We start from the raw sequence: 13,231 nt of genomic DNA, 5'->3' as shown, positions 1-13,231 counted from the left end.
CTCTTACTGCCTCCAGAACGTTGGTTAAACATTTATGTCTTCTCTTAGTTGCCAGATGATCTTGCTTAAAATAAACTCCTATACTAAAACTAGCAGATTATATCTATTTTGAGAATTAACTGCTACTTTATATTAATACTGTTGATGTAACACCTATCTTTCTACTCTGATAAAAGTAAAACAAAAAATGCAAATAAAACCAAAATCTACATTGTCCATTCTCACATTCATCATGCTTACTTATGTTTGTTTTTTCTTGCTTTTATCATCTGGCTCAAGTGACAAGATATGGTACTGAATAAAAAGCTTCTTGGGCAGTGATTTATGGAAGACAAAATGTAAATCTGAAGTGCTATTTTTTACATGTCTCAGATTTTGAATCTACAATGGACAAATTAAAACAATTGTGAGGGATAAAAACTGCAGTTAACATGATTTTTTTAACAAATTTTAGGTTTATTGAGTTCTTACGCTTTAGAATTTAAATGGCAGCTACAAAAGCAATTTTCACCATATCCAATAGTTTGTTCAAATGCAATATTAAAATATATATGGTTAAGTCTCACCGATAGAAAACTTTACACATTCACCTTTAGTGAGCTACTGTTTACGACTAAACTTTATACTTATTTTGTAGAAATAATCCTATGTAGAAGCACTACACAGTTTTTGTGATAATCAAAATTTTCTGCCAAGTTACCATTTAAATAGCACAATGTTTTCATTACTTGTAGAATTTTACTTATGATAACTATGTTTATGTGAAAAAAACTATTTTAATTCTATCAGCTAACTAAAATGTGTTTGTAAAATAAACATCATATTATTCCTGTAAATATGCAACTCTTCATTCACTAGGAATAGTATCTTTTAAAATTCACTTACTAAATAGGATGAAATTTTTGGAAATATCAATTTATTTGAATTTAAACATTAAAACTTCAAGAAACTGAAATAAGAGCCTGTAAACAAACATTTCTTTTAAAATTTTTATTTAAATACCAAAAACTAGTAAAATAGTGAAAAAATCAACTTGCTTACAAATTGTTATAAAAAGCTTATTGGCAGTAACTTAACCAGATGATTTTACAGTAGTTTTATTTTGCTTTGTTCCTATTTAACTACATCCACCATATTACCAAAACGTCTTTATAAGGAAAAGTAGGAGTGCTCAATTAACTAATAAGATTCAACTGACTTACCTAATTTAAGCTGTCCAGGCAATGAACGTACAGATGAGATGCAATTAGCCTGTCCTGTATTCAAGTTAACTGCTGAATAAAATGGATCATTTTTGGGTATATGAATAGGAAAACATTCTGGATGTACAGTGAGTCCAGATTCACAGTCTTTACAGTTCAAAACCAATCCCAAGGGGCCTGGGTTGAACACCACAGTACAGCTTACATAAAACCCATAAAATTTATGATATACATCATAAAATTGTTAAAAGAAACCTCAAAAGATTTATGATAAGCAGCAAAACGTTTGTTAGTAGATATTCTAGGACTGTGAAACAATCATCACCACATCATAACAGAGAGGTATAGAGATGATGATAGTAGACAACATGCAGGCCATGATGAATATAATTTTTAAAAAAGGATGTACCAGGACTGTTATCATAAATAATACAATATTTTTAACTTAGAGCTCTTACATATACAATGATATCAACATAATAACAATGAAATTGTAATAAACACCACAGCATCATTAATACAAATTCTGTAGATCACTGATGGATAGTGAAATTTCATAACAATTATAATGTACTCATAAATACCTAATACTGTTATTTTAATGATATATGTATATATATATATTCATTATACAAATAACAAAAGTTTGAAATTCAAAACTAAACCTGTTATACACAGAAGACAGGTGTTTACAAATAATAAGAGAGAGTTTGAAACTAAAATGCTGTTATACAATAAACTGGAACTGTTTTTTTTTTTTAAAAGAACACACAACTCAACCAACTATGTTCATCTAACTAGACACTCAGTTAAAAAGTAACCTTTTTAAACTAATATGGTAGAATTAAACTTCGATATCTTAGGATAAAATATAACACCAAATAACAAAATAAACTCCACTTTTAGTTATTTTTAATTGATTTTGTATTTTCATATTACTAAGTGATGAGAAATTCAATGTTATAAACTTAATGCTAAAAAATTACATTCTAAAATTAAATATTCAGGTGGCACAACTGCACAGTTACGTTGTTCCCATAAAAATAAGAAAACATGTACAACATAAGAAATCTGCAGGAGATTTTCACAAATTATGGATTTTTTTTCTGCCAAACTGGTGTACTGATAACACAAGCAGAAGTGTGTTCCACAGACTCTGTGCAGTAGCTACAGATCAATAAATATGTTGAATATTCTACCCTTCATACAGTAGCCTGTCTGTAAAAATTAAAACATTGCTACATACAAAATATACAATACCCTGGAATGAAACTCAAAGTGCTGCTATATACAGAGCATAAATAACTGATGTTGAAAACTTAAATTTCTACATACATTAACCACTAGTGAAAATTAAAACACTATTTCATATATAAAATAAAACAATCTTCCAGCTAAAATTAAAACTGCTATATATATATACCAGTATATATACCAATGAAATAACCATTAGTGAAAATTTCAACATTGCTACATATGGAAGACAATAACTGACAACAAAAATTTAAACTGCCACTTAGGGAGGATAGTATCACAGTCAGTCAAAATTTAAAATTGCTACAAACAAAAAATATGATAACAGGCAGAGAAAATTAAAACTGTTACATACAGAACATGCAATAACTGACAATGAACAAACTTCAACATATAGAATGTAAAATAAAAAGGCAGTGAAAATTAAAACATTGTTAAATATAGAACATACAGTAACTGTTGTATACAGTTTGAAAGTTATCAATTTCTTAAATTGAAAAAGTATTTCCAGTAATACTTATCTACTTTCACACTTACAGCTATTACTTAACTGCCAGGATTTCTTCCTTTGCCCATCCAGAATTGGTCCGATTTATTCTTGCTCCCTTCAGTTTTTTTTACATCCCAATTAATTTGCCCTGGTGATATTTATCTCATGACACTCTCCACCTACATCAATGTGCCCTCTATCCTGGTATTGTATTCTCATTCACATAATGTTATCACTTTTTTGAGACTGACACCTTCCTAGTCTCTAACATTCACTCTAGCTCAATAGCTAGAATCCCACACTGAGAAGACGGAGGTACCAGTGAGGGCATTATCATCCATTCATAAAGCATGGAAAGAGGTTAGGGGTGCACCAAGATAAGAGTGGTAGTGAAGGAACTGCACTACAACCAAAACAGGTATGCCCTTCACCTGGAACTTACTTCCTATATCAAGGGTGGAATAGCACATGAGTAATCATCATTAGAGGCTAGCCTCAACAAGATAGCTGAAGTTCCACAACTTTGGGTTGGAATTATGGTATTTGGTCCCTATATTCCACGTTGGTGGCTATGTCAACTGGACAGCAATGTTATATACAGAAATATATTTGATTGGAACCCAACCTGTAGCCACAGTGATACATTCTAAACCATTGGAATCATGACAATAAAGTAAGAATCACCAAAATAAACAAACTTTCTCCTCCACCTGAAGAAGTCCAAAATCTAACACCCCAGGCTCAGTATGATTGGATCTTGTATGCCATACTCAGCCCAAGAAAACAGAATTTATCCAGTCTGGAACTATGAATGCTCATCCTAACTCCCTAATCATGTGGGAAAGATAAATTCTAATTGTCTCCAGAATTATGGGAAGGACTTGAAACAAATTGTGCAAAACTAAAGACCCACGATGGGACGCCAAGTTTGGAATTACAAGGAGACAATGGACTTTTTCTCTAGGCAGTGCAAGAGATGATCATAGTTCTATAAATTTTAAAAGCAAATCAATCCTGATTTATTTAACCCAATGATCAACAAGGAAAGGCATGGCTCCCTCATTCTTTACTCATGATGGTCCAAGAGTGGAAATCCAGCCAGTGGTGATACCATCCAGTCAGCCTCAAGGTGGTCTTATGAAATGTCACACTTCTACAGAGCCTGTTGCAACCTACATAACCTATGCTGAATCAGTAGTTGCTAGTGCAAAATTAGTTTGATAAAAGCATAACCACTCACTACAAAGTGAAATCCTGTGAAAATGAGATATAGAAACCTAAGGTAGCAATGAAAATACTCTTTCCTCTGTATTATCCAGTTAAAGTGGTTAAGATAGCTACAGGGGATAGGCAAAAATTCTCAGATGAATATACTGTCAGATCATGCAAATAATGTGAGAGAGTAGTATTGAAGGAGATTCACATAACAACCCATAAAAGGTCCTCCAGTGGGCAAATCAGCTGGACCACTAAGGACATAGAAATATGACAAATCTGTTTAGATATGGCTAATAGAAGATTCTTTGCTTTTAAAAGAGCCTAGAATATAAAGTCACTGTCTAGCATCTAAAAAGACATTAGTACAGGCAACAAAACCTTCAAAATCTTCACTGAACATGAAAACAATGAAAATCTGATTGGTCATAGAATTTAGAAGTAGTGATCACATGGATCAGTCAAAAGGATTAATCCCCTTCCTTGTCTGAGTGTCTTGAGTATGATCAACTGGTTTTATGACATCAAATGGTAAAGTGATCTGTGGACAATCAGTGCAAACCACTTGTACCAGCTACATCTGAAAATTAGCAGTAAAGAATGTAATGGATTTAATAGTATATATTTTTAATATCTGCATTTGTTTCAGTTTGATATATATTTGGAAATGTATATAACATACATTGTTAAATGTGTATTGCAAGAGTGCTGCCTATTCACTAAATTCATAGAAGATTTTTTGGCATAAGAATCAACAATGTACAATATGTGTATCAACAATATATGTTTTACATTGTTGCCTACTGAACTTTTTGAAAACTTCACCTAAAAGAGTATAAATCAGCATGCCAAAATATAGTTTAATATTGTTGGGTCTCTACAGTCAGTATACTATAAACCTCTAAGTTATAATTGTGATAAATGCTTATTATTTGGAAAACTACAGATATTTGATCAGGGACATTTACAGATTTCAAACATCATGAACCACTGAACTTCAGAAAATTAACTCAAGAGTCAGTATTTCTATGAAGACATTGTATAACCTAAGCAGTAAAAAACTTGCATGTGCCTGTGAAACAGCTAGCAAGCTCCATCATTAAATGAATTGTACTTGTGTATCAACATAAGATTAACTTGCTTTCTGTGAAGCATCAATAAAAGATTCAGCTCCAGACCATATAGAAGACTGAGTACTGTTTGCATGTTTATAAAACTCTTGTATATAAACCATTATTTGTAATAACTATTTGTATTAAGTGTTATTATCAATTGTATTATTATTTGTATATTGAAATATATTTTTGTTAAGAAAGAAAATTGTGTGTTCAATCTTGTTAGAAAATATCATAAATTTGATACATAAACATTTCATTAACTTCTAAATTAAAATTAAAACTTTTAGGTTTTTGAAATTTTAATGCATAATATAATAAATCAGAGACTCCTCCAGGATAAATTATAATATGTCACATGAAAAATAAACTTTCAGGTAGAAGTAACACATGACATATAAGAATCAAGACACAAACAGTTATAGAGAAAAGGTTTGTGATGTAACTTTAATATACCAGGTGGGTAACTGGAATGGTTGTTTGGGACAAAGGACCCCAAGCAGCTTGGGGTCTCAAAGAATATCTAGTTGTCAGTGTCAGACAGGAGTTGATAAAGCTGCCATACACAGAGTGATTATGAAAAGTACAAAAAACCTTGCCAAAGAACCCCATCAAAAACGAGTTATAGTTTGCACTTCTGATATAACTGGGTTCAACCTCTTCTCAACACACCATTGCTGATATGTGTACCATTTGAAAAATGTCCATCATGGAATTAAGCAAAAACTAAAACAGGTACATCACAACCCTAGACATTTAACCCTAATACCATGTTAAAGAATGCATAACATGTATGTCTGAAGCTTCAGCTTATGGATAACTAATTAAACCCTGTTAAATAATGGCTGCCTCCACAGAGATGGCTGAAGATGAAGTGAAAGAGGTGCATACTCCTGATAATACTACAGAAGCAGAAATCAGAGTGTGGTTGCTAGTCCAATGTTACCAACAGGTCCAGACAATGAGTTGGTACAAAACATAGTTAGTACCTTTGGGTAATATATTAATTTGAAGAAATACCTAAAACAGTAATCCAGATCTGTGCTGATAAAATGTCCAAAGGTATAGTACTGTAGACTAATCAGAACTGAAAAATGAGAGCTAAAACCAACAGAAAACCTTGCAATACAGCATTTATTCTCTTGAGAAAGCCTGTGTGGGTTGAGAGAATTGATCTGCTACTGGAACATGGTAAGCTACTAGGGTGATATGATAAAAGTGGTACTAAGAAAGGATGTCCAAGATTCAAAAACAAGAAGCCTTGGACCAAATACCTCCTTGATGAAAAACACAAGCCTCACAAATTTCCCTTTAACAAGCTCAGACCATTAGGCATTGCCTTTGGAAGAGCAAGTAAGATTTAAATAATGTGTAGAGAAACCTTTAACATCCATACTTAGAATTCCAGACTATTAATGCATGCACCCCATCCTTGAAAAAAGCATTCAAAAAGAGACCGAACTGATGCAGCATTTGAGGGTAAGAATATGCTTTCACTTGGCAGTATTAGGCTAAATCACAAAGTTTCCACAACTTTTTCAGATAAGGCATAACTGTTCCTTTACATGACTTATGAGTAAACATCCATATATGAACCACAATATCTGTGGATGTAGAGAAAACTAAACGGTAATTCCCAGACCTTGCAGCCCTCTAGTAAAAAGTAACTTGGGGAAGACCCAAAACATCACACACTCAATGATCAACTGGAAAAACAAATCAGAAATTTATCCAAATGTGGGCTCTCTTTCTTTTGTATTTCATTTAAAGACTGTTGATTAATGCTGATTGGAACAACATTTAATTGGGTATGTTTGTTTTGTGAAAGAAAAGTAACAGTGGGTTATCTGCTGTGTCTGGTATAAGGAATTGAAACCATGGGCTCTGTAGCTGCAAGCCCATAAACTCACCACTGTAAATTATTTCCAGAATGTGAAGGATCATCCTCAATTGCATCCTCAGGGACTGCTGAAGGAACACCACAAACTTGAATATATAGTCCCATCTCATTACGAATAAGATTGCTGGCAGTCTCAACTGAGAGTGACTATCCTTTGTTTGTTGTGTGATGTCAGATATCAGAGGTGGGATGGGAGAGACCTGATTGGCCTCTAAGCCAGAAATAATAATTTGAAAATTCATACTGTAAACCAGCTTACCAATTGAAAAAAAAAATTAATAAAAATTGACTTGGCAATGTGGAGAACATTTGAATTGCCTCTGAACAATCATAGCACTGAGAAACCCATTAGTGATGCTTTAAGAAACACTGATAATATCTTTTGAATGAGGTATTTATATGCAGTATCAGGTTAGAGAACATATTGATTTGGATGGAGAATGTCATCAGACAGATATTACCAAGGGCAATTAAGTGAGATTATAAATGAATGTGATAAGTGAGAAAAAAAAAAATCACACTAATGCTTAGGTGGGTAAAGGAAGAAATCCTGGCAAACAAATAATAGCTATAAGTTTGTGTTTTGGAACATATTTAACTGGTAGAGAATCTAAAATTATTGTTATGCTAAGAGGATACCGTGTTATACAGAAAATTTGAATACTGATAAGGGGAACATGAATAAGGTTTAAATTGAATTTGTATTAGGAAATTACACACTTGTTATGAAAACCAAAAGCATTCATTTAATTTTCTTTGTTAAAATTAATCTATTTTAAAGTGAAATTATATTGCACCTGCCAAACAGTTTTTATTTTAGTTCATGGTGAAAAGGAAGTCACAAACAAAGAAATTTTACATTAACTAACCTTGGTTCATTGGAGTAAATGTCAGATCATGGTCTACAAACTGGGCAAATTGCATTGCTAGCAGAGAATTTTTAATATGGGGAGTATTTATATCATAATGCACAGTTGTTAAGATTACTCTAGGAGAAGGAAGAGGTCATCCATTAATGCCTTGGATTCTTGCTGCACTCATATCTATTAGGAAAAATGAATAAACAGAAATAACTTTAATTTGGCAGTATGTTTAAAATTTAAATTTCTTACAAGATGTAATATTGCTGTGCAAAGATTATCCAAAAAGATACAATTAATACAAACAAGAACTATCTAATATGGATTTTTTTTTTCCCATTTGAACTATATTATTGTACAGCTCTTAAAAAAATTATTTCAATGAATTTACTTACCATCCTGATAATGTGGAGAAAGAAGTTGGTCAAAAGTTGTCATACTTTTTCCTAAAGCTGGATTTTCAATATTATTACAGTGGCCAGAGAAAGTTCTGAATTTTTAAGAAGCAGCACACTCAAAACCATCCTCACTACATCCTATCTCCTCTGGAAGGTCAATAAACTTTTTAAGGTCAATGTTGGATAAAACAGTCATCATATCTTGTATGATGTCACATGAAGAATGTTTAACTGGTTGCCTGTTGCAAGATCATTAACTTTCATTACATGTCTCAAACTGAAATAAAACTAGATGTCACAGTTTTCCTAAATGACCTTATAAGTTGGTAATGCAATCTTTATTAACTAAACTACAATACTACTGGTCTTCACATTTACTAATATGCTGTGACAGGAGTTCATACAAGGAAAAAAGAGTTTGTACTTTGGCTGGTGCTAAAACTGATATAAATGAATGATAGTTCTAGTATTCAATAAGTAATTTCACCCTACAATGATGGGTCTGAAGGGTCTCCCTATGGTCAGAGGTCAAAAGGCATGCCAGTTATCATGTTTGCAAACTGACTTACAATGAATACTTTATTGAACTACTAATTTAGGAATGTCTTTCAGTACATTTGGCATTATAATTCAAATTTTAGTATTATACTTTAGCTAATTTCTTAATTACAAAATATATTAAAGAAACCTTAATACTGACTCCTGTGTGTCATGTGTTACGTGGAATACAGCTTTAGTTCAAATTAGGTATTTGTTGCATCCAAACAAAAAGTCCATATTCTTTGATAGATTGTTTAGGCAGAGTATTCATGATGAAACTTTGTAGAATGGACGGCAACTGCATGTTGTGGAGACACAAGTGTAGAGGATGACGTTTTGAAATTCTCCGCCTTTCATCTTCAGATCAATGTGTGTGTGTAGATGTTATTGGTCTTTTATAGTGTCCTGGTGGATTGCAGAGAGCATGTTATGATTGGTTGGATTATCACTGTTTCTGATTGGAGAAGAGAATTCCTGTAGATTTGACCAAAACAGAGCATTCCACATCAACTGAACATAGAATAAATTGGGAGAAAACTAGAATCATTGAATCATTGACAAAGACAAATTAAATTCTGGAAAACAAGAAAAATCAAATAATCATTTTAAATTAACACCATTAAACCTTCACTTAACAGAGATTCCAGATTAGAGGTGAGTAACCTGTGGCTGCTATTGGAGATGTATCACTGCAGCAGTTTGCTGCTGAAAAATTGGAAAATTATCTTTCCAAAATGAAGCAACTGCTACCTAAGTTAACTGAATTAGCAGCAAGCAATAAGAAGTGTAAGTATGAGAAGACAACTTTTCTTATGGATGTATGTGCAAATAATCATTTTACACCTTGAGACTGAAGAAGATGGACCTGAAAATATGCCAGAAGCCAGAACCAAAAGAAGTGCACCTAAACGGTCAATGAAAGGAATTGTGAGAACAGAGACAGGAGCAGATGTGGACTTGTCAACACATTTATCCAAAGAGGACAAAAGACTCAGCACATGGTTTGAAAATGACTCTGTTGGAGGTAATGATAGATCTTTCTGCACTCACACTAAAATAGTGGAATGTACTGCAGCAGTACATGTCCAAGATCAGGGGGGGGGGCAATAACTTCTGAGCCTCAGAGTAAGAAACGTTGTGAGCTATCTTAACATGCTATACCTCCTTTTCCTCCACCCACCCGGGGCAAGAATGAAGGTAAGAGAGATAAGAGCAACTACAATTAATACAGTGAGGGTTCAGTTCACACTCATAGGCATCATAGTGCTTGCCATCACAATAAGCACATGTCAAAGAACATTAGAAGCATCTGAGAGGGCTGGAAATATATGGCTGTACCATACAGTTCAGGTAACTTGCCTTGACAGAAGCAGGTGGAGGTGGTGATAAAATGCCAAAATTAGAAAAATGGTAGACAGCATAATCCCATCCCTGTAAGTGAAGACATGCCTCACTGGGTGGAGAAACCAGTAAGGAACTCTGACTCTCAGGGATGTTCTTCAAATTTCTCTCAGCAATGACTCCTCTTGAGGAATTCAAAGTAGCATGGGGAGTAACCTCAATGAGTATATCCTCAATGGCCTTTAAATGTAAGAAGAGTTCACTTTGTTTTGAGGTGGATGTTTCAACCAAGATGTCCCCAGAACATAGCTTCTTCCCTGACTTAGAAGAGCCAGCAAGCCCCTTTAGTCCCTCTGAATAAAAAGGAAGGGCATTTGCTCCAAAGATTTGTCTGATAAAGGATGTAATGTGAGAAAATGAGGAACTGGTGTTGAAGACTACTGTTCAGAATCTTCAAGATATGGTCATTTACCAATGAGCTGTTTTTCTATTATTTTATTTTTATTTGGATTTGGTGGATCCATAACAGAGGAAGAAAGATTCAGTGCCCATTGATCCCACCAACCATAGAACTCTAAAAGATGAAACAGATGAAAACTGAGATAAAGAAAAACATGTAGCTGTTTTTTTGTTTTAGGAGGGAAAAATGACATAATGAATTTTTATACTTCATCTTACACTCATTTATTTCAAAATAATGTTACTCAATTTTATAATTACATTTATCACTTAGTTTTCTTCATCTTTAAACTGTAAAAGTACATAATTTTTTATCATATGTTAATTAATGTTGTATATGTTTGTTTGTCTGCATACTCCTTCCAAAGTTTTGATGTTAGCAGGACCAACTTTACAAATGGACTCTGGAGACATACCAAGAGGAGCTAAAATATGTCTAGAAGTCAAAAACATGTTCAGCATCAAATTTCTCTTACTGGCCGAGGATCCAAGGAACTCCTTGTTAAATTGTATTTATTCCCTCACTCACAATGGGGCCAAATGTGAAAGACATTTTTGAATATCATGGGCAAGTGTCATAATGGGATTTGTTTTTAAATGTGATCTCTTTTGAAGTAGCTAGTAATAGGGTATATTGGAAGAACTGGAGCAATACATTGGGATTGTAGTACATTATGAGAATACCTTTGAACCCCACAGTGGACCACAGGTATTTTATACTACTATTTAAAATGTAAATTAATGCAACTTTACAATATTGGGCAATTTGTTAGCATTAAACTTATACAAAATGTTTTCTAAAGGTACTCGTCAAATTCTCCACTTACAGGAAAAAATCGACAGCTAACATGGTTGACGATTGTAGAAACACATCAGTTTCAGCATTATCACAAAGAATCCGAGCTAGTGACACTTTCCAGATCTCCTTCAGTTGCTCTAACATTATAAAAAATTGATTAAGCAAATTATCATAATTATAATTAATAGGTTACAATAAAACTTCATAAACAAACTAATTCAGTTATCAAGAAGTTTGTTGAACGTACCTTTGCTGAAAGAAGATGGAGAGGTATCATTTTCATACCAAAACCTCTCTTCAATTGTTGAAATTGAATACCCAATAAACAGCTAAATGTAGGTCCAATAACAGTGCCCTCAAGTGGAATTTCTGCTAAGCCTCCAGTGAATATATCAATATCATCAACATTTCTGGAAGAAATGTTTACATATAATAATCAAATAAGAAAGTTTATTTTTCACAGAACTTACAAGAAATGACACTTTAACTCCATAGGAAATGTCATAGCAAAATAACAAGTAATCCTGCATCTTTCACTATAACCACACAGTAATATTAATAATTATTGACTACTTTCATGTTTTTAACTCCCCTTAGTCAATTGTGGGTAACAGCTTTGATATGCTGCTACTTAGCAACCACCTATACTTGTTTAAAATGTTTTGCCTTTAATATCTCATACACAGATTTCTACTTAGCAATAACTTACAATAAAGAATTTAAGTAACTTTAATGAGTGCAAAAACATTTCTGTTATCGGAAATATATATATGATCAGTGCCCACCACCAAAATCATATTACACATGATTTGCTTGTGTTATTTTATTATAACATAATTTAACTAAAGGACATGAAAAAGATCAGTCTTCATTCTTCCCAGTACTATGATTTAATTTATTTAGATTATGTTAAAAACCTTGGCCTTGGTCAGTTCTCCAGCATTGGTACTATTACACACAAAAAAACTAGAAAATCTTTAATGTTCTAAAATGCATATATAATAGCTACTATTAAAAACATCCACAATTTTGTAAAAGTTAATGCATAACATTTTGTATTAGAATCTACATTTGGGTTATAAAGTTTGTTTTCACATTAATTTTGAGTAGGGTTGTACCACAACTTCAAAGGTAGTTGCTTACACAAATGATAAAAAAAATTTGTTTTCTTCTTCTTTTTCAGTAACAATTATGTTGAAACAAGTCAATAATAATGGACTTACTTGAAAAGATGGGCCATACTGTTAACTATTTCAGGTATAATTATAAAATGCAGATCACTAAAACTTTTGATATTTGGGAGAACATAACAAAACCTTCTCCAGTAAATGAACCCAGGCACCCCATGATCTCGTCCTTGTTGAATGATCATAGCAACCATGTCTATGCCTTCTCCTACCACACAGTAATGCACAATTTTAAATATATATACACGTACATTTTTAATCATTTTAAACACTTTATATATGTATTTAGGCATTTTAAACAAATAATCAGCCTTACCATCTAGTAATTAAAAGGTTAGATTCTTCTACCCTCTCAACATTCAATCACCATTATATATATATAGAGAGAGAGACAGAAAGAGAATATTAATACTAAAGTTTTGTTTGTTTGTTTGTTTTGGAATTTCGCGTAGGCCAGGCATGGCCAAGCGC

At 32.9% G+C, this 13,231-nt stretch overlaps 1 protein-coding gene across 7 annotated transcripts in view; it reads right to left on the bottom strand.

Annotated features, from left to right (window-relative positions):
• The window catches only part of LOC143229035 (eosinophil peroxidase-like), a 31,946-nt gene extending 19,021 nt beyond the window's left edge, over nt 1–12,925 (bottom strand). For 2 of the 7 annotated variants that reach the window (XR_013015620.1, XM_076460694.1), the window contains exons 1-4: nt 11,821–11,967; nt 11,602–11,710; nt 8,046–8,219; nt 1,203–1,379 (exon numbers count right to left, since the gene is read on the bottom strand). Coding sequence is in view for 6 of the 7 variants with exons in the window: in XM_076460694.1 (XP_076316809.1) it covers nt 1,203–1,379; nt 8,046–8,100 (232 nt within the window). In the remaining variant the exon portion in view is untranslated. Of the gene's footprint in view, nt 1–1,202; nt 1,380–8,045; nt 8,220–8,431; nt 8,582–11,601; nt 11,711–11,820; nt 11,984–12,796 lie in introns of those variants that run through there. The other 5 variants (XM_076460697.1, XM_076460698.1, XM_076460699.1 and 2 more) reach the window with 5 other exon arrangements.
• Nucleotides 12,926–13,231: the final 306 nt, after the last annotated feature.

This window comes from Tachypleus tridentatus, chromosome 10 (genome assembly GCF_004210375.1).
Source record: "Tachypleus tridentatus isolate NWPU-2018 chromosome 10, ASM421037v1, whole genome shotgun sequence".
Lineage (NCBI taxonomy): Eukaryota > Metazoa > Arthropoda > Merostomata > Xiphosura > Limulidae > Tachypleus > Tachypleus tridentatus.
Note: the sequence above shows the minus strand (reverse complement) of the source record. Positions and strands in the feature narration are given on the sequence as shown.